Source organism: Aspergillus nomiae (genome assembly GCF_001204775.2).
Source record: "Aspergillus nomiae NRRL 13137 chromosome Unknown contig00156, whole genome shotgun sequence".
NCBI classification, from domain to species: domain Eukaryota; kingdom Fungi; phylum Ascomycota; class Eurotiomycetes; order Eurotiales; family Aspergillaceae; genus Aspergillus; species Aspergillus nomiae.
In genome coordinates, this window is record NW_015378211.1 from 14,135 (window position 1) to 35,127 (window position 20,993).

Here is a 20,993-nt window from a genome sequence, read left to right on the forward strand (position 1 = left end):
TTTTCTCTGTCCAAGCACACTTTCTGATGTATGAACCAGATGCCAGGAAGACGCTGTCCGGAGTGTGAGAAATGTGGAACGGAGACCTGGGTTATCCCTGGAAAGAACTGCCATGTCTGCGGCACTCCTGTTGGCTGACGATGTCCGGTAAGCTTTAACAACCGGCCATATAGACAGTACCTTGACCTGAACACATAAACTGATACTGTCCTGGCAGACCACTCGAAGACATCAATCAATCTTGGGGGACCTAGGCACCTCTTTCTCCAGGGGAAAAAAGGAGGACAAAAACGCCGTCCACTTCAAAATGACCCTTGAAAACCCTCAAATCGTCCTTTCTTTTCGTTGTTCCTTGGAGGGGCGGAACAAATCGTGGGATGGTCAGGGACGACAGCGGCGACAAACACCAAGTACTCCTCAGACAGGAGCCCTTAATCTGGGATCGGCCACAAAGCTGGGGAAGATCTGGAGACAGGAATTGTACGATAGTATGGGATATCCGCATAAACGTAATGCAATTATAGAAGAGCGCTTTTTTTTTTTGGCTCAATTGATGAATTATCCAGCTGAGGGTAGCGATCAAAGAGTGAGGAGGGCATACAACTTAGAAGGCTTGATCTACCTCCCAAGTCACGCGTGGCTCCTTCTTGATCTGGCAGTGTTCATTGCCCGGCTTTGCAGGCAATACTCCTACAACTTGTATTCGCATAAATCAATGTTTTACGGATTCGTAGTCTACCAACCCATGTAACCTTGTCACTGTATGTACAGCCCTTCTATACAACCGAAGACATCAACCAGATGATCCAACCTTCCAAGTTGCTAAGGACTCCCTACTAACTTCAAGTTCGAAGCCCTCCCCTCCAAATGACTGAAAGCAATCTCCATCCAATAAAAACAATCCAAGGGTATCCCCACGTGATAGCTCCCCAATCAAGCAATCTTCTGGAATGCGGGACGCCAGTCCAACGACGTCATCGCCTCCTTCCCCGCCAATTCCAGAGACACAACGCACCATAGCCAAAACATCTTTTACTAGCTCTCATTTTACTCAAGTAACGCTCTTTATACTGCTCGTCAGAAGGCCATAGCAATAATCATGACAGAGACACAAACTTACCCCATCGGAACCCGCAGCGAGTGCGAACGTCTCGTCCGAATCTGGGGTTTCCGACATATCTGTACCTGGTCTGATGGCAGGTGGGTCGATTACTGGTTTAAGGTCTCGTATCGGTATACGTAGGCTCAGGCTTACTTTGGTGTGCTTTACAGTAATGCATATTACTCGCCTCATAGACATGCGGGCTTGACGACGCATCTTATTCGACGAGGGTCCCTTACTATTACGTATCCAGAAGACAATGCTCGATTTAATAATGGGGAGGTGAAGAAGGAGACGTTTGGGGCTGGGGCTCGGGTCGATGTACCGGCTGGGAAGTTGCATGAGGTGTGGATTGGGCAAGATGGGTGTGAGTATGTTATTGGGGAGTAGAAGACTTCGGATATGATATGATGCACACATTGACAAGACTAGCGGGTTTCTAATGTGAGCGGTATATATTTTTTGGACTCGTCTATTCGAATCTATTAACCATTGACCTTATTCTATAATTCTAAATGAAGTGGTATCACAAAACTTTTAAATCATAACTAGCACCCTTGATCCATGTCCAGCTGGATCTAGCTCGCTTTGCTCGTAAATTAATGGATGAACTTAAAATCGAGTCTAGGGAGAGTTAGCAAAGGCACCGCCAAAGAGGCCAGAGAGTCGTATACCTTTTATTGCCCAAGTGCCCATTAGCAGCCAGATATTCCTCCCTCTCGGCGCTAGACATGACATCCCATTTTTCGGCATTCTTCCTGTGTAGGTCAGACGTGTTAGTATCCGTATCTGATTGATCCAGATGGATTCAGTAGATCACATACTTGTTGCGCCACACGTAGTAGTACTTGGCTCCAATGAACACGAAAATGCTCCAAACTGTCAGCCCAATGAGAACCTTGTTTCCAGTGCGATAGTACGGTTTGTCATTTTCACGATAGATCTAAAAGAACAAAGATTAACAAATATTCACTTCTGCGAGTGGCTGGAGTTGGGAGAGTTCACTTACATTGTTGGAGATAATGCTTGATGTTTGGACCATCATATTGTAAACTGCACTGGCAACTGTCCTCGTACGAACTGTGCCTGCATTCCGAGAGGTCATGGCAACAACAATAGCATGCACATACGGTGCACCGATCAGTAGTACGTTAATGATCCACCGAGCCCAATGGCTGGCATTATCTGGCAGGGTCTCGAGAGCGATCAAAAGAACTAAACACCAAATCATAGATCCGACTCCTAGAATCAATCGTTGGTGGAATCGCTCTGAGATCCAGGTCCAAACAAGTAGGTTGATAATGAAGACCACATAAGCTGGAATTGTCAAAAGGTTCGTCTCAAATGTTCCGAATCCCAGCGACTTAAGCTGTAGGGTGATGTAGCTTGTTGCTGGCGAGTTGGGGATCATCCATGTTAATCCTAGAAGGTAGATGGGCCACATATCATAGTCGCAAAGGGCCTCCCAAAGCATCTTTAGCGTTATAGCCTGTCGGTTGTGCATGCCTCCCTTGCTTGGATCATCACGGAGCACTCGGTTGACCATGATTTTCTCTTCACGTTCATTGAACCAGCCATCTTTGCCGCGAAACCCGCCTTTGGTCTGAGTAGGTGACGCCGGCATCCAGAATGCTGCAATGATTGCAATGATTCCTGTTATTAAACCTTCAAAGGCAAACAAATACCGCCAGCCACCGGTACCATCAGGCCTCCGCACATGTAAGAAGCCGTATGCTAGGAAAGCGCTGATAATCGATGTTCCCTCGTAAGAAACCCAGAAATAACTTAATCGGATAGGTAGCTCCTTAGACTTGTACCAGAAGGATAGAAAGAGAATAGTGTCCGGGATGCTGCTTTGTGTCAATGGGATATTAAATGAGACCTCAGATGCACATTTAAACTCACAATCCACCCTCGAACAGAGCCAACAACGCCCTGCAGACATAGTATGACTTTTTTCCTGAGAGGAAAGCCTGAAAGGCGGCGATTAGGCTCCAACAGAACATCTGGATCGGAATCCACCGATCTGGTCCGATTTTTTTTGAGATCAATTGGGAGGGAAGTTCCGCGAATAGGAAAACGAGGTAGAAGATTGTTTGGCCGGTGTTGTAGTCATTTGTATTCATTCCCAGATCTCCCAACATGTTATCGGACATCGCCTGAACGATATTGCCTCGGTCGAGTTGTAGTGCAAAAAAGGTAATACACGCGAATGTACAGACCCGTAGATCGATCTGTCACTGTTATCAGTCGAAGCCAATCTGGTTGAGAGCCCGACCCAGGAATACCTTTCTTATGAGCTTCTTCTCCTCCTGCTCTCCCCATTCAAAATCCGGATCCCAACGATGTATACCTTCATAGTCGTCGATCGGCTTGTAATATCTTGGGTCTTCGGAGGTATCAAAAGCGCCCTCGCTTATATCCTTGACCCGTTTGGGCGCAGCGACAGGTAGTGTCTCAGAGGATGATCCTGCTGAGACTTGTTTCGAATCGTCTTTTACAGGTTTAACATTGGCAGTCGCTTCTTTGTGGTCGCCGGAAGCCATTTTGCCAGTATGGTTGAATGCGGCGATTATTCGACGGTCTCAAGAATGGGAATGAATGAGATGTTAAAGGTACAAGGGCATCGCATGTCATTAATAAATATTGCTTTGTGGTTATTGCTAGTCGAGTAGTGGTGCTTCTATCACGCCATCGCAGTTTTGTGCTTAAGGCTGAAGCTAGTCGAGACTACGCGATGAGCATGCAATGTAGATAGTTATACAGAGCCAATTAGGAAACTTAAGCGTGGAGTTGAAGAACCTCTCGTACAGCTTGATGTCGCTTGCTGATGGAGACGCGATAAGATGCTGCGGATCGCGGCGAACCTCCGCATGGCTAACAACACCATTGTCTAGTAAAGCTTTGACAAGTTAAGCAAGCCGAAGCAATTCTTGATCGTCTTGGACCAATCATCCAGGACCCATTAGGGAGTACGTCGGGTAGTGGACACCATCACGCAAATGGAGCAAAGTTGACGTTATGAAGGACGAGTCATGGCAACGAAAAGAAGCAGGGATCTCATTTAGCATTTGATCTGGACTGGTTAACTAGCAGCAATTGCCGACTGTCGTCTGTTTCACCGCAGAGCCCATGATAGTTTCAAAGGGTAGCCGATCTCATCATCAGCTTAGCGTATGGTGGCATATTTCGCCATCAATATCGCAGCGTTAGGGCGAGACTTGATTGGCGGCTCGTGCACTATGCTAGGATAAGCTGCATGATATGTTCAACCTAAAGGATTGGCGTCTATTATTCTTATTCGCATTCATTTGCATCTTGAGTGTGAAATGTAATGGTCGATTTTCCTTTCCCGAGGCTTATACACATGCAACTGGCAAACGGTTGCGGGAGGCAATCATCGTAATTGCGATAGATTCCCGGGTGGGTGGCTCCTTGGATGACCCTCTACCTAGGTAAATGGCGAAGGCCCACTTTAGTGTGTTTTGTATGTGTACGTAGTATATTAAATTCACCAGCGGAGGGAGATGATTAGTAGTAGCTTAGGGTTGCGCGAATGGGTCGTGCTAGCACGTCATGCTTGGCCCGCAACAGCAACAACAACAACGGCCCCGTATCACTTTAGATAGTGAAAGAGTTGACCACGTTCTACTTGTCGTCAGCCCGAGTATTTCAGTTTCTAATCGACCCAACGAAAATGAGACCAAAGTTTGTCTCCTTGATCGGTTCGAATCCAGAACTTATCACGGGACAAACAGCCGACAGAGCTCTGTGACGCCGAGTCAGCGTACGATGGATAGGCTTTCGCGTCGCAAATCCTCCCTCATCACGCAATCATATCGCTTTATGATACACCAGTCGACCACTCAGCATTGTGTGTACTTGCCTTGTTGTGGCAGTCCTCCCCAGTGACCCCGCGCGCCGAGCGAAACTCCTTGCAAGATGTATTCTTGAACAGGGCGTGATATTGAACATACCCCGCAAATATTGCACAATCATCAGACATCAGTCGGATAATCGGATCTGACATGGGCGCCTATATGTAAGGCAATAGATATATCTAGGGGATAGCCCCTAGCGTTAGATCAGTGCTTGTTAGAACAAAAGACAAATCGAAAGAGCATCAACTTTCACGCAAATCTACAAAGATGGCTCCATCTATAACCGAAACCGTCTCACTTCACTCGGCACCAAAGACCTCTCTTAGGACTGATGCTGGTCACAATAAGGAGAATGGGGTAGGATACCGTGAAACATATCAGCATGAAAATGAGATCCAAGGAACTGCAAAACAGCCGCCGGCATCTTTCCCAAAGTATCTCCCCGTCTGGGATAACGAAACAGAAAAGTATGGGATCCTGATTTTGCACCATGCATAGTTACTTGAGCATAGTAGCTAACGACTCGGTAGATACCCACCGCTTCAACCCTTTGAGCACTATGACCATGGAAAGGATGCCGACCCAACTTTCCCAGATCTCTTCCCCGAGGGCAAGGGCGAGGTGGAGGAGCTTACCCCAACCATTGGTAGCGAAGTTCACGGTATCCAACTAAGCCAACTGACCGATAAGGGTAAAGAACAGCTGGCTTTGTATATCGCCCAAAGGAAAGTTGTCGGTATGTTATTGCATATAAAGGCGAATGATTCTTGACAAAATTACTGACGGAGTCTTTCAGCTTTCCGAGACCAGGACTTCGCTCAGCTCCCCATCGAGAAAGCCCTGGAGTTTGGTAGTTATTTCGGTAGACATCATATTCATCAGAGCTCTGGAGCACCTAAGGGCTTCCCCGAGATTCACCTCGTTCACCGTGGAGCAGACGATAGGAGTGGAGCAGAATTCCTGGAAACCCACACCAACTCGCTTACCTGGCACTCTGATGTTACTTTCGAAAAACAGCCTCCTGGCACTACATTCCTGTATTTGTTGGATGGCCCGACAAGCGGCGGAGATACTCTGTTCTGTAATATGGCCCAAGCTTACAGACGGCTGTCACCTGAGTTCCGCAAGCGACTGCACGGACTGAAGGCTGTTCACTCTGGTGTTGAGCAGGTCAACAACAGTCTGAACAAGGGCGGTATTGCACGGCGCGACCCAATAACCACTGAACACCCAATCGTGAGGACACATCCTGTCACTGGGGAGAAAGCTCTTTTCGTGAACCCACAATGTGAGTCCTCCTTCGAAACGGTGTAGTCGGTATTAGGTTTCTAACAGTAATTAGTTACCCGATACATCGTCGGATACAAGAAAGAAGAGTCGGACTTCCTCCTCAAATTCTTATACGATCATATTGCCTTGTCCCAAGACATTCAGACTCGCGTCAGGTGGCGACCAAATACTGTGGTTGTCTGGGATGTAAGTACACATGTATAGCCTGTTTGATGTAAGTGATATTGACTACATTTTAGAACCGAGTTGTTGCACACAGTGCCATTTTCGATTGGGAGGATGGTCAGAGGCGTCATCTTGCAAGAATCACACCACAGGCGGAAAGACCGTACGAAACTCCATTCGAAGGGTAAATGCCTAAGCCTTCGCTATGTTTCAAGTCACCGCATCGGAGATACGAATGTGGTATCCAAATACATGATATGGAGATAGAAACGATCTATGTTGACGAATAAGAATCGATTTTTGGCACTCTGATAAGCGTTGCCTTCGCAGCAGAGATACTTTCTAGTTGAGCTAGAAATAGTAAGTCTCACAGCCTACGAGCCTGAGCTCTTAGAGGACGTAGAACAATTTGTCAAATTTTTCAAGAAATTGCCGGTCTTGGTTTGTATTCTGTTTGGACTTTCGAGGGCTTAGCTTATGATTCATACTGGAGCTGCGCCCTTCACCTTTCAAGCTTTTTGCGACTATTCACTTCAAAGAGAGAATGATGGTCTTTGACGACCAAGGCGATGTTCATTTATGCCGGGATGGTATACTGCCTGATAACTCTCGGGAGTTTTCATCAGAAGGACTAAGAGGTATTATCAAGATTGCTGGAGGTGCTAAATGAGAGCGCGACGAGGGCTTTTCGGGGAGTTCCAACTCGGCAGCCATGGCTCCGACGTGTTTAGCTGTCTTCCCAGACTTGGTGGTGCTTGAAGTGCGGGAGTAACCGGGATGCTCTACTTCCTTATGCTCTGCGGACCCATCCAAGTGTTCCCAGGTGATATCACCCTTGTCACTCTGGCAAGTTCCTGTCGGAAGTTGTAGTTCTCGGCTGTCGGTCGCCATCTAAAGAGTGAGGATTGGCAGGAGACCAAGGTCTGTATGATTTGATCTGTTGCGCAGTTGACGAGTATCAAGAGTGACCCCATGGCCTGTAAGGAGATACATCAAAGGCTAAGCCGGTGAAGGAATAAATTTATGGATGAGTGCCAACATGACAGCGCCAAGGTAGCAACGGAATGTAGAATGTCAATTCACTCTGAAATGGGCATGTCGCCCTGTGACATCCGCCTGCATACCCAAAGAGGAAGAAGGCACCTGACGATGCTTTGTCAAACGAAACATGCCAGCTCACTTCAGAGTCTCCTCTACTCAAACATTCTTTGTCCGGTCATATCGATGCATGACGCCAACCTTCCATTCTCGAAACTCCCTTGCCGACTTTGGTAACATCCTGTTCCTACTCTTCAAAGTTTCTGAGATAGCAGACAAGACGCTGGATGAAAGTCGAAGTTCCTCCAGGGACAAAGATGACGCCTTGCCACGATCCGGATGAAGCATCCCATCCACGTCGACGACATCCTGGAATAGGATTTTCATGGCCCGCTGCGCAGTTATACTGTGGTCTGAGCTAGAGTTCGAATATCGCATATCCGGATTGAAGACCCAGATCTATACGCCAAGGAGTCACAAACAGGTATCAAAAACGAAAACAAGACTGAAAGACAATGAATCGACATACCAGTAACCCACCCCCTTGTCCACAGTGGAGAACAAATCGTCGAGCGCTTTCTCTCTCAATCAACTCCAACAATTGAGCTGCTACAACTGCCTCCAAAGGATGGCTTTCCCATTCTGGGTCTTCACACTCGCCTTCCGACTGCTTGCTTACAGATAAGCTTGTTTTGAATAGTCGCCATCCTTTAGCAACTGTGTCTTCAACTCCCACATGGCTATTGCAATTCTCACAAAGCAACTCCATCTGTGTTTCTGTTGTTGAAGAGGCTGTTGTACTCTTTGTTTCAACCTAATATAATATATTTATCAGCAATCCAATGCTATGCAAGCTGCGAATTTAGGAAAACGTTGTGGCTTGGTTATGAAGCGCATATGAAGATCAGCAGTTATTATATTTGTAAGGTACTACTGTTGACTATCTGTTTCTTGATCATTAAAGGATGATTCAGGGTAAAGTCTTCCAACCTATCCCAGAGTTCTTTGCCGTATGTACCTCGTTATAATCGCGTCGATCCCATGACTTTGGGTAAGCAGACCGAATCAACGGAGAAATGCAGCGAGGTGAAATCTTGATCCCGAGCCAAACACGCTGAAGACCAAACGGCAACCACGGCGCAGTGCGAAATCCATCACGAAGAAGATAACTGCACCTGGCCGTGATGCCATTCAAACTCCATAACAGATGTCTGACCAAGATAGAAACCAAGACACACTAATTATAGGGCAATTGTATCGAAGACCAAAGCATGGTTATGAAATGGCCTCCTTCTTTTTTGCCCAAGCCAAGCATTAGGGCAGGGTTAAAATAAACAAGACCTAGGCATAGAGCGCAAAAGGTACAACAAACAACAATCCTAGTTAAGAATCAACCGGAAGAGATGTCCGTGCTTACCTGTTTCAAGCCTCTACAGTCGGAGTCAGTGAGCAGAAAGGTCGCGCTGTCCACAAGAACAGTCCCTGAAGTTGCGACAACCTGATTCGCGGCACCGTATCCCTTAACTGTAGCATTCTGGTCTTCAGCTGTAGCGCTGTTCTCATGATCATGATTATGATCATGGTCCTCATGAGGATCCGGCTTGTGGCAATGCCAAAAATCCATCATCTCAGCCCAATTCCCACTGGGCAAATCCTTCCATAACCACCCCTGCGTATCCTTCTCTGCAGCATCAGAGCTACGCGGCACATGCGAGTCGAGGAGAATACTCCTACAATGGCGACAGCGAAGCCTAGTACAGGAAGTCATGTCGGTCGCGGTCCACGGCACAAAGCTGTCCATATGTTCTTCCCTTGAGAGCAACGATGCATCTTCATCATCGATCTGCATTCGAAACGAGTATTCCTGCTGGCCATGTCCATTTTCTCGAGAATCTGTAGCTCGCTGTCCAGCTACGCTCAAGGCCAACCGAGATGCTTCATTGACACGGGCTGGTAATTTGATCGTATCTGTGACATCGTCGTGCGGCGATGCGAGAGATACTGTAATAGCACGACGAGAATCGGATAAACAGATCTCTGGTCGGACATTTTGCAATCGTATCGCCTCCGACAGCGATACGTAGAGAGTAATGTGGCGGATGTTAGGGAGAAGTTCGGCGTGTAGATAGAGCGCCACAGGCTCGTTTTGTTGCTGCGCTGCGGACATTATAGGAAGAATATATGTGAATTTATGGTATGATTGGACTGTTAGCTGCCTTTATTAGTATGATTTTTGTTTTAATCAAGCCATGGACGTGAATTGTAGAAGCGACTGTGGTAAAAAATGTTGACAGGTTATGGTCAACTTGCCCAAATATTACTCCATTAAACAAGCTCTAAGCGCGTATCACGTGGTATTGTTATATGGCATTTATGCCTCAGGCATGAATATATGATTCATTTCGTGACTTATCACCATAGAATGTAGTGAGTTAAATGAAGCTTATGACTAACATTTCATATCAAGTAGAACATACATTCGAATCTGATTCTCAGTTTGGGATCAAGGGTGGTTCTATCTCCAACCCAATGCTTTTCGAGCTGTTATTTGTCACAAATTGATCAGAATAGTAATAAAAACAGGATATTTCCGATGGCCAAAAACCATGCATATCGTACATTATATAGCCAGTCAACATGCCAATAAAGCCAATCTGAGTGAATACGACTAGAACATAAATTGCCACCCCATCAAACAAATCCGCCCCAACCATTGAACTCCTCACCAAACTTGACAGCAGCTTTCAAGTAGTACTGCTCCGGATCTCCCCATGTCGCAGCAGCTTCCTTACACGCGCGAATTGCCTTGACATAGTGTGCATCTGTCGAATGCTCGCCCTTAATAGCCTTCTGCGCCGTCCACTTCCAGTCTCTTCCTTTCAATTCGTAGTTCATAATCTGGTCGAGCTTAATTTCCGGCCTTAATTGCGCAATGTATACAACTAGAGTGAGAAGCCACCACTGCCTGACGAGTGCATATTGGAAGCGTGTTGGGATCAGTGGTAGGAGAATACGGACGGCATGGCTGGTTGTCAGCGTGTGGACGAGGAAGAAGTCATAGTTGTCCGATGTCTCAAATTGAGTGGCGGTTAGAAGAGCCACGGCGACCTCCTGGCTTTCGCGAAATTGTTTCACGGGATCTTCAATTTTCCACGCATTCCAGTGATTGAGGAGTGCGGCTTCATGGTGACGTAGAATCGTCTCTATGTTGTTGTCGCCTGGGGTCCCGAAGAGGCCGTTGAACTGCTTGTCGACTCGTACCTTGTTTAGAATCTCGAGTAGGGAGGTAGAAGAGTAGAGAGACTCTGCCTGTGAATAAGAAGGGTCGTCTATATACTTATGCATTTTCCCGTAGCACGTAGCTGCAAGGGCTAGGGCTTCCATGGCGATTTCACGGCTGGACATCTCAAATGCATAGGCAAGGTGGATTAAGGGGTGACCAACTAAGCCAGGTCAGCTTTATCGAACTATCACTAGTATTAGGATCACCATACGGTCATCAACAAGGGAATTGAATAGCGGCTCCTTTCCGGAGAATAAATAATCTGCGAGGACTTGCTTCCAATCGTATCCGTGACGGACGAGTTCGTCCTCAAAAAAGTCCACAAACGCTCTTTGATATCTAGATTGACGTTAGGTACGTCTTTCTATTAAAGGCTAGACTGTGCATAAGCTCAGGGATGCAGTAAGGATACATACTCTCGATGGCTCAAGTAGTCTCTCCAGTCATAGGTACTGATTTCACCTGGAGAATCAACCCAGGGGTCCAAAAGCTTAGACTCGGCCTCGTAGATACGATTTAGATCATCCGTGTCTGCTCCTTGAAGGAAAGAAGAGCTCAGAATCTACATAGAGTCAATTCTGCTTTTGGTATGAGAGATACAATAGAGTATGGCTTACATGAGGCGCATGGTTATGGAACTTTCGTTCGTTGTACAGTACGGAATAGTTGGCATGATTCAACTTCAGCAAATGTTTGAGAGCCCGAGCCGGCTTCTCCTGTGCTGTATCGATCTCATGAATCTTGACTGTCGGGATATCGATAAAGGTTCGATCGCGCCATGGCAAGAAGCTCTTCAAGGAAGGCAGAGAAATAGATAACATAGTTATATCGAGTAAGCGAGTAGTATACTCCTGTGTAGAGCTTCTCAAGTTGGGTTCAACTGTGAACAATGTTTGACACCCTGCGGCCTTGTTAGAATGTTCAAGCGGTATTACAATATAATATACTAAAATGAATCGCACTGAGTGCTGTCGTTCTGGCGATCCCAGCAAAATGTGGGGAAAGAAAGTTGTTGGGGCGAATTGGATGAATGAGGCCTTGGTGGCCTGAGGGCCTTAGATGATGTATGTGACGTCACCCGTTCTTGTAAACCAATATTTTAATTGAAGTAACATTTCTTCAAGTTCTATGTTCTATGTTCTGTTGTGTAGGGTCATAATAGGCTAAGTACTAGTAGTTATATCCAGGCTTCTTAGTCGTTGTAATCTCATTTCCCATCGCTTTTCCCATAAGTTTCAGCGGTTTCAGCGTGCGTGGGCACTTCTTCAACTACGCCTGCAAGGATATCCACATCAGACCGTGGCCCAGTGAAGTTCTTGCGGCCATCAATGACCCATTGGAATGTTGAGATGATAAGAATAATACCAAAAGCAGCGACACAGTAGTCTAGTACCGCGTATTTTGTCAGCAGTCTTGGCAATAAACTCATATAGAAACGATGACACTTACTCATACTGCTACCAGTCGCAGGCAACACTGGAGGGAAGAGGAATAGCACTGTCGTGAGGCTGATGTAGGTAAGAGCAATCTACAAGTAGTGTTAGCTAACAGCCCTGTCGTGATGATTCTGAGCGGGCGTACTATGTTGGCGATCCAGCCTAAAGTATTCGGGAGAACAAATGTGCGTTCAGGCAGCATAGTGCGACCACGTAGGCAGTTCACTGCAATCGGAATACCGTATGAGATGTCAAGCATCACTACTGACGATGAGATAATAGCGTTGAACGCACTGCCCGGGTTAGTAAACATATAGTGTTATTATGCATTAATGATGAGAAAACATACCTCGAAGACCCGAGAAAAATAAGCCCGAAGACAGTGATAACAGCAAACGACAGATACACGGCGTTTAGTGGAACATTGAGCTTTGGATGAACCCTGGAAAAGAAGGGGGAAGCAGGAAGACCGCCATCTCTGCCCATCGTTATCAGTTTTGCTTTAGAAGAGGTATTACTCTGAGACCATCATATTTACCTTGCAAAAGCATAGATCATACGGCTACTAGTAGTCATGATACTCGTGGCTGCGAAAAGGATGCAAACAAGAGGGAACCTTGGGGTTATCAGTTAGTAATATATTGGCGCTGACAGTCGGAAGAGGGATGTACATTAGAAGACAGATTGACCCGGCATTATTTCCAGTTGCATCCTTAAAGATCTGCAGAAGACATCCCGCAGCAGAATCGATGACATTGTAGATATCACCGGCAACAAAGAGGAGCACAATCAAAAAGATCGAACCTGTCACGGCACCAATACAGACGCACCCTATCATAATCTTAGGGCCCACAACAGATGGATTGGGAATTTCTGTAACGGAGTCAATTAGTAAAGCGGCTTTCCGCAGTTGTGCATATGTTGCATACCTTCGATCATATGGGCAACTCCATCCTATACAATGATCAGTGGCTTGCTATAGAGCTGAGCGAATGGCGATAACTTACAAATCCTGTGAGACCAAGTCCACCTTGAAGAAGCTACATATGAGTTAGATATGCAATTCGTCAACGAATTCAATGCGCACAACGTACTCCAAGTAGCCAAGCGACACCATCCGGCCCTATGACCAATTAGCCTCGGTCCAAGACCTAAACAGAGAGAGAGAATCCACATACATCCTGTTTCGTTGATAAATTTTCCGAACACAAGTCTGATTTTGTCAGTACTCTTAACACGAAACCGGAATATGAATGTGAGCCTCACTCGCCCGAGTTGTAGTTAGGTGACGAGCATGCAAGAAGCGTTATCGAGACGATGGCAAATCCGGTTAAGGACCAAATGACTTGAGTGAAGTCAGTACTTTTATCCGCTGTAAAAAGAAAGAGTAATACTGTTCTAACTCACAGGCACCCTTAGTGAAGTACGGAAGACCATTGTTCATGAAAGTGTTGATGATGAACGAAGCAATATTATAGCCAGTATAAATCAAAAATTGGTGCCAGCGTTGTGCTTCAAAGGTCTAATAGGAATAATCAGCCGGCGAGATCATCATAGTGAAGCGTGTGGTTCTTACCGGATGTAATAATGAGATTATACCCAGAATCAACTCGCTGCCCAGCAGGCCACCAGTGGCGGTCAATGCAAGCTAGACTAATTAGCCCGGATTGTTTCCAACATATGTCATATCAACCTACCCAGCCAGAAACATTGGCCCAGCCGGTAATCCATGAAAGTATGGGCATCCATCGTTCCCAAGAAACTTATGTCGTTTAGCACATTGTATGGGGCGAATATAGTAACAATGAACACTCACTAACTGTTGGGGCAGGAAGTTAGTCATGGCTCAAGTCGAATTGTCACTAGGATCTAGCATAAACTTACCTGCAACCCAATGGTATTGTCCACCAGCCCTGGGTCCACAGTCAGTTGAGACAAGAGACGAGATGTATGACCGAGTTGTACTCACGTGGGATAAGCGGACAAGAACTCGGCAAGCGAAGTTGCTATACAAAGGTTACATACACCTGCCGTAACCAAACCTATAGAGAACTAGTTAGTAGGGGGCTGTATATAGTATTCTAAGGAAAAAGGAGATGGAAGAAAAGCAAGAAAAACTAAACTAGGGCTGTCTTACCCCAGACCACGCTTACACAGCCTCCAGATGGGAGGCTAAGAGATAAACTTGCCGACAGGGCGGTCCAAGACTGCAAAAAGTTAAACGCTTTCCAAGGTCTCGTGGCTCGGTATGCTTTTTGCCAGCGTGCCCCTGCAGCATCGATCATGGGCATCCAATGGCGGAGGGGTCTTTGCGTTCAGTCACATACATTCAGAATAGCAAAGGCCAATCCTAACATAGACCTGAATTAGGGACGTGAGAGAGTCAGTCTCGGTCAACATAAGATGCTTAGAGACACTGGAACGTACAAGAGTGAGAAATTTCGCTTCAACTCGGCCTTATGGCCCATGGCTGCCAACTGGGCATCATCGTCCCCCGGAATGTCTTTCATGGCGGACGTATCGGCCATTGCAAGGATAGTTGATCCCGAACCAGTGTTAAAACCAAGAAGACAAATAGATCAAAGACCTAGACAGAAAGAAAAAAACCAGAATGAGAGAAAACACTATCAAAGGATATCGACCTAAGGGGATTAGGTATGGGAAGGGTACTGATCACACGAAGGGGAAGAGAAGAAGGTGGAAAAGAGGATAAAACAACACACCACAGACACAACCCTCCACCATGAGGCACACTCATCCCTTTTCCCTGTTTCCTCCACCGGGTTCTGTCCGTCTCGGGCAGCATTTCCCCCAAACTCGGCCATCAAACGTTCTAGGAAACCGGGCCCACCGCGGATTGCGGGGGATAGTGGTGGCGACAGGACCGTGGTTACCTACCGTGGAATGGGGTCAATCTCAACCTTGATAGCGACATACTCCGGAGTAGCTCCGATAAGGCGCGTAGAAATCCATGGGTGGAGCAGATCGTCAGAGGTATATTCCATCATACAGCGCCATTATTCGTCATCATCGCCGAGAACCAGGCACCGAAAACCAGTGAGAACAAGTTAATCGGTGGATCAACAGTGATTAAGGTATTAGGATATGGAGCCAGCTTCCATCGGTCCAGAGGAACTGCAGACTTCGGTTGGCTATTCTCGGAGCTTGTTCTTAATTGTAATATCGAAATATAATAGAAAGATAGATAACCTTCAGCAGGAAAAGAGATATGGATGTTAGTTATCGAAAGGGTTGAGTCATGAAATTCAACCGTTGATAAGGCTGTGTGTGGAGTTCATTAATATGTACAGCTGATAACTGAATACAAAATTCCCCGACCATGCCTCAGGCCACGGTTTATCACGAGATATGCAAAGAATCTTCCCGAGCCTCATAGCCATTCATCATCTTCATGACGCTCAAATGTAACATTATATACACATTCCCGAGACCTTGGTCCATACCTATACACAACTAACACCACCCCAATCATATTTCCAATAATGTCAATGTGCCCAAGCATCAACTTCTGTTTACTTCGAACTATCACCGTCGGCATGGACAAGATGGTCGGTCCGAACGATGTAGTCTTCATCTCCATTGGTAGCGCCATTTTCCTCAGTAACATCATTGTGATGGGAAATACTCTTCTCCGCCCTTGAGCCTGAAATGGGGCCGTCAAGAGAAGAATCAGAATCGTTGCTAGGAGCAGCGACGGTCTTATTCTTCAATTTCGCTCCGACCCCAGCGGGGCTCTTGCCTTTCCCTTTACTGCTAGTCGAGTGACTACTCACGCTCCGCATAGGTTGCTGTCCTTGCTTCCCCTTACCTTTGCCGCTGCTTGTAGGCAGGTGGTCACCATTCGTAACAGGCCCACCTATACTACCATTCAGTTGGTCTCCCAGCTCGAGTGCTTCAAGGGCATCCGCTATAGTTCGAGGTGGCTGCGCCCCAGAGTTGCTGCCTGAATCTTGCTTCTTATCAACAGACTCGAATGTCTGTCGGATACGTTCGAAATGCTCCAGCTCTTTGGCACTGCATGTCGTTAGTCTTCTTTTGTTTCGAGGAACCCATAGCAACATATCAATGAAACATACCTAACACTGGGGACGAGTTCGTTCTGTGCCTGAATGAAATCCTCCTCGGCAACCGTAACAGTGACATCTTCCGGTGTGGCAAGGTGGTCAAAGAAGTAAGCAGTGCTGACAGGTTCTCCTGGCAGCTGCTTGATCTTTTCATCCACTGCTGTTGCCTTCCGGGTGATGGCCTTTAGCATAGCATCAGAACACAGGGCATACAAGTCAGCACCCGTGTACGTAAGAGGCAGCTGCTCCGCAACTCTGCTCAGTGATACCTCAGGTGCAAGAGCAAACTTTCTTGTAAGCGCTTCTAGAATCGTGGCTTGTTTCTCGTGTGTGTCAGACACTCCAAGGTAGAGCATCTTGTCGAAACGACCGGGACGTAGGAGTGCCGTGTCCAACAAATCCGGACGATTTGTAGCGCCAATCACGAAGACACCGCCGCTGTTTTCCTCACCGCCGTTCATACCATCTAGCTCGGCAAGCAGCTGACTGACGATACGGTCCATTACACCACCGCTATCTCCTTGGTTTCCACGCTTCGGGGCGACCGAATCCAGTTCATCAAAGAACACAACACACGGGCGAGCATCCCGAGCGCGTTGAAACACGCGCCTAACATTCGCTTCGGATTCACCAATATACATATTAAGCAACTCGGGCCCCTTGACGGAGAAGAAGTTCAAAGAGAACTCTGTGGCAATCGCCTTGGCGAGTAAAGTCTTTCCAGTACCCGGCGGTCCGTAGAATAGGATACCGCTGCGTTTCTTCATGCCTTTGGCGAACAGTTCAGGTCGCTCTAGGGGCAGTTGGATGGTTTCAATGAGAGCATCCTTGACGTTTGTCAAACCACCCACATCATCCCAGCCAACGTTCGGGATCTTTGGCGCCCCAATAGAGTCAGCAAAATTCTTCCTCGCGGCGTCAACAGCTGCGTCAAAGTCGGCCTTGGTAACACCTCGGGCTGCATCACCCCCGGAAACAAGAACGTCCCTGGTGCTAACTTTTGACTCCGAGTTTTCGCTTGCGGCTTCCGCTAATTTCTCCAGACGTGCAGCCCTCACGGAAGAAGCACGTTCAACAACGTCAACCAAATCTCCCGCGACTAAAGCAGCAGTCTTAAGTGCCACCGAGCCTAGATCTACATCAGGGGAGATCTTGATGCCCCTTTCGGAAACAGCATTATGAAGGATGCCTTCACGCTCCTTTTCCTCGGGTGCCATCATCTCAAATTCATGAGTAAACATGCTGCGAATGCCCTCCGGGATCTGTTCGACATCGGTTGTCGTGGCCACTATGACCCTTGCATCAGCCACGATCTCATTCATTGCGGAAATGATCCTGTCCGCCGTTAAGACCTCAATATGCTTAATCAGAAGGGCTGTGCAGCTGGCTCCACAATGGAATGCGCGGTCAGCTCTAGCCTTCAGGTATGCTTCCGTTTTCACGTCACCACCGTTCGCTCCGCCTTCGGTTAATATATCGTAGGAGTCGATCGAGAAGGTATGTAAACCAATATCTGCGCATGCTCGTGTTGCAAGCGTAGCCTTTCCGATGTGTCTTTGTTGGGATCTCAGTAGTATGACGACGGGTTTCATGCCGAGCTGGACGGCGCGAGGACTCGTAGCTACCGACATCAGGTCTCGGATGCGCTCTTGGAGAGGCGGTACATACGACTGCGGCGATTCGGTTACCAGACCATGAGGGGTTTGGACATCGCCAGCAGTCTTCGGGACGGCCTTCACCCCAAGCCAGTATTCCCAGCCATTGTTCAGAGTACCCGGGACTCTGCTCACATCGCTCCCAGCCTGTACCATTCTGGTAGTCGCCGAATCAATGATAGCAACACCTCCCCACTGGTCTTCTCTCGCTTCGTCTGGCTCATCCGACAAGCTAGGAAGCACTTGTCCAACGCGAAACCAGGCGACGCCAACCTTTCTTGATCCGGCACGATCGGAATCTACCACCTGGCCTAACCGGGTGGTAAGATCATCATCCGGAGCTGCACCGTCGCTCGCCGTAGGGCCTGCGAACACAGCTCTACCGAGAGCTTCATCAACGCTGATTCCCACGAGATCTCCACTTTTGAGCAGGCGCCGTTTGGACTCGAAATATTGTTTGAGCCCGGCAAACAACGCCGGTTGAAGAGCACGATCCATAGAGAGTGGCGTAGATACTTTGAGCAAAGTGACTTCCTTTGCCAACGGTGGGTTTCTGGCGGAACTTGCCTTCATCTGGTTCAGAAGACCTGGTTTCGAACTTCCAGTGCCTCCAATGAAAGCCATCGGTGATATGCGAAGATACTTCGGGTTCTCCAAGTTGTTCAGGAGTAGAGGAGGAACAAAGACTGAAGGTGTCAACCGCAGCGGAGGGCGTTGGGAGATGCTTGAGCGTCTCTCCCCAGACTGACTGATTGAATACCGGGGTTTGGCGGATGGCAGGCCGGGCACACCATAGATTTTGACCGCGCGCCAATCACCAGCATCTTCATTCTGTTCATTGAAGCTCCCCAATTTGATGGAGGCGAATATATTGGATTGCGGCTCTTCTGTGGCCTCGATTCTCACCCAATCCCCAGAAAAGCAGCCTATCTTCGCAAGTGTATTGATATCTACAAATATGAACGACTCAGAGTCATCTTCTTCCCGCGGCCTGGGATGTAAGAGTTCATTGGGTATGCCCCGCAGTAGCCCCTCTGCCTTAAAGACCTTACCACCGCCAACTCGTCCGGGGCGCATGGTTGACGAAGTAAAGTTTGAGGCCACGGATCCTGGAGTATGAATGCCGTCGGCCCGTCGGCCTCCTGCACGTGGAGTTGCAGCAGTCATCGCGGACATGACGCCAGATTGAGGCAGTTCAGGGGCAGAAAGGGAAATCATGTCATCCAAAGAATCATCCGAGGTGTCACTCATGTTCCCTCCAGAGCCTTCCGTCTCCGACTCATCGGCCGTAGAGGTACTGTCCACCTCCGTGTTGCTCTCCGTGGCCTTCTCTTCAGCAGCCGAGTAAAATTGTTCATTGGAAGTATCATCGGCCTCGTCTTCGGCTACCTGCTTGAGTAATCCTGAGCCCGACCTCAGACTTCGCTGAGTCCGATGGCCATGCGGCCGGGCTTGAACCAGGACAATTTTTGTTGTCGGCATTAGCAGACCTTGAGAAACGGGTTCGCAGAACGAGATTTGCGCCGGGGGTGGTGGCGCATATGTTATGGGGTGTGGTGGTAGGGGAAGCGGTAGCACATCGCCAGTATGGACTACCTGCTGCGCTCCCAGGGCCTCGCGTACCGCAGCAGTAAGCCTTTCTTCAGCCTCGGCCGCAGCCTTCTTGGAATACCTTTTGGTGTCCAATCCCTTCCCCGCTTTCGCCCAAAGTCCATTGGGTCCATGTAAGCTGTTAGTGAACCCACCAGCAAACTTATTCTGAATATCATCATGATTACGAAGTAGGTTTCGCTCTACTGTAACATAGATGGTATCTAGGCGCAAAGGAGTAACATCCAGAACCCTTATCTCGACAGATCGCTGGGATTGGAGTGAGTGCCGGGTGGGATCGAGCTTGCTCAGGGCTTGCATGAACGGCTGCAATGAATCTGCAGAGTCGGGGAAAGCAATGGTCGAATGAGGAAGCGGGGATCCGAGAGGACGGCTTTTAGACTGTGGCCGAACGGGGATGATGGTCCAAGCCAGGTCCTCGACAGAGCTATAACCCGGAACGTATGGTGAGATAGCGACATGGCGGACTTCGCTACTTTCCTGTCCTTCGTCTACAACCCAGCACAGAGGGAGAAGTCAGAGAAGTTACCTAGATAGCTCAATCTCGCTTACCGGTGGAAGACAATTGAAAGAAGTCATTTGCCAAATCGTCGGACAGGACACCGACATTTCCACGCAGCTGGTGGTCCAAGGTAAATCGCGCGGAGATAGGGGCTCTGTTGCGCAGACGCCTCCGACCTGCATTTCGCCTCCGTCGTGTCGTCTGCTCAGGATTCAAGTCACGGCGCTCGAGATCCATGTTGGGGGGTGTAGTGTGTCCACTCGAGTACCGTCGGCCTGCAGGTAGATGTCGTGTTTCAAGCAAGAGAAGATTGACTGGGAGAAAACAAGTAAGCCAAATCAACCAGTCATATCCATCAGTAGACTGTCCTCGGCAAGAATTGCATTAACGTCCTAGGGAGTGGTATAATTCACCGATCAACTGCACGCAAGTGATCTTGGAGAAAGTCCGGGGGAACCGGTTGCCGGGCTCTCGGCACCGCCCGCACTTTCTGCCCATTTCCGAAGCCGAGGTCCAATAGGTCCCATCTGTTTCACGAGATTTGATTACTAGTCCCTATTAGGTAGTACTATCCATATGCCCAGTGGACACCTCCAAGTACTTGCACCAGGCACAGAGTAGGTAAGATGGCCCATATCTCAATGACTCTGGGAATACCTCGTAGGTAAAAAGGCACTACAATCGGTCTATTGGGTACCATAGCTCATACTGTACGTACAACTACCTTTATTATCTAAGGCTCAAAAGATATCATATTGTTCGCAACGTCCCAGAACAAAGAAATTAAACCCGATTTGATTATATACAAACAAAACACGTGGTCATTTAGCGATACCTAGGCCATCAAGCTTCAACCGAAAATAAACTATCCAAGATAAACTAAAAATACCATTGCCGAACTACATGCAGTTGTGAATTGGCACCAGAAAGCATGCGGGGCGTCTA

General features: G+C 47.8%; 7 protein-coding genes across 7 annotated transcripts; 2 read left to right on the forward strand and 5 right to left on the reverse strand.

Moving 5' to 3' along the window:
* Positions 1-40: 40 nt before the first annotated feature.
* On the forward strand, positions 41-562 carry ANOM_005832 (uncharacterized protein; the record flags this gene model as incomplete). The annotated part of the gene is made up of 2 exons (XM_015551089.1): positions 41-147; positions 218-562. A coding segment is annotated over one exon (321 nt), but the record flags the coding sequence as incomplete, so codon positions are not given.
* A 1,139-nt stretch (positions 563-1,701) lies between these two features.
* ANOM_005833 (putative transporter) lies at positions 1,702-3,648 on the reverse strand (the record flags this gene model as incomplete). Its single annotated transcript, XM_015551090.1, has 6 exons — positions 1,702-1,726; positions 1,777-1,860; positions 1,927-2,045; positions 2,112-2,952; positions 3,008-3,336; positions 3,391-3,648. 6 exons carry the CDS (start codon positions 3,646-3,648, stop codon positions 1,702-1,704), a joined length of 1,656 nt encoding a protein of 551 aa, XP_015406371.1.
* Positions 3,649-5,250: 1,602 nt separating this feature from the next.
* Positions 5,251-6,626, forward strand: ANOM_005834 (TauD/TfdA dioxygenase family protein; the record flags this gene model as incomplete). The annotated part of the gene is made up of 5 exons (XM_015551091.1): positions 5,251-5,450; positions 5,514-5,719; positions 5,780-6,271; positions 6,326-6,459; positions 6,513-6,626. 5 exons carry the CDS (start codon positions 5,251-5,253, stop codon positions 6,624-6,626), a joined length of 1,146 nt encoding a protein of 381 aa, XP_015406374.1.
* A 385-nt stretch (positions 6,627-7,011) lies between these two features.
* On the reverse strand, positions 7,012-9,643 carry ANOM_005835 (HECT-type E3 ubiquitin transferase; the record flags this gene model as incomplete). The annotated part of the gene is made up of 4 exons (XM_015551092.1): positions 7,012-7,329; positions 7,678-7,935; positions 8,006-8,290; positions 8,894-9,643. 4 exons carry the CDS (start codon positions 9,641-9,643, stop codon positions 7,012-7,014), a joined length of 1,611 nt encoding a protein of 536 aa, XP_015406373.1.
* Positions 9,644-10,167: 524 nt separating this feature from the next.
* Positions 10,168-11,716, reverse strand: ANOM_005836 (questin oxidase family protein; the record flags this gene model as incomplete). The annotated part of the gene is made up of 4 exons (XM_015551093.1): positions 10,168-10,919; positions 10,971-11,098; positions 11,176-11,321; positions 11,377-11,716. Coding segments are annotated over 4 exons (1,299 nt in total), but the record flags the coding sequence as incomplete, so codon positions are not given.
* Positions 11,717-11,966: 250 nt separating this feature from the next.
* Positions 11,967-14,723, reverse strand: ANOM_005837 (GABA permease GabA; the record flags this gene model as incomplete). Its single annotated transcript, XM_015551094.1, has 19 exons — positions 11,967-12,145; positions 12,209-12,287; positions 12,341-12,488; positions 12,545-12,673; positions 12,734-12,811; positions 12,867-13,068; positions 13,125-13,149; positions 13,203-13,235; positions 13,290-13,318; positions 13,374-13,408; positions 13,462-13,540; positions 13,603-13,717; positions 13,772-13,843; positions 13,893-13,957; positions 14,080-14,108; positions 14,165-14,237; positions 14,333-14,402; positions 14,523-14,556; positions 14,623-14,723. The coding sequence occupies 19 exons, from the start codon at positions 14,721-14,723 to the stop codon at positions 11,967-11,969; spliced, it is 1,575 nt and encodes a 524-aa protein (XP_015406375.1).
* Positions 14,724-15,728: 1,005 nt separating this feature from the next.
* On the reverse strand, positions 15,729-20,285 carry pex6 (AAA family ATPase peroxin 6; the record flags this gene model as incomplete). Its single annotated transcript, XM_015551095.1, has 3 exons — positions 15,729-16,230; positions 16,293-20,037; positions 20,099-20,285. 3 exons carry the CDS (start codon positions 20,283-20,285, stop codon positions 15,729-15,731), a joined length of 4,434 nt encoding a protein of 1,477 aa, XP_015406368.1.
* Positions 20,286-20,993: the final 708 nt, after the last annotated feature.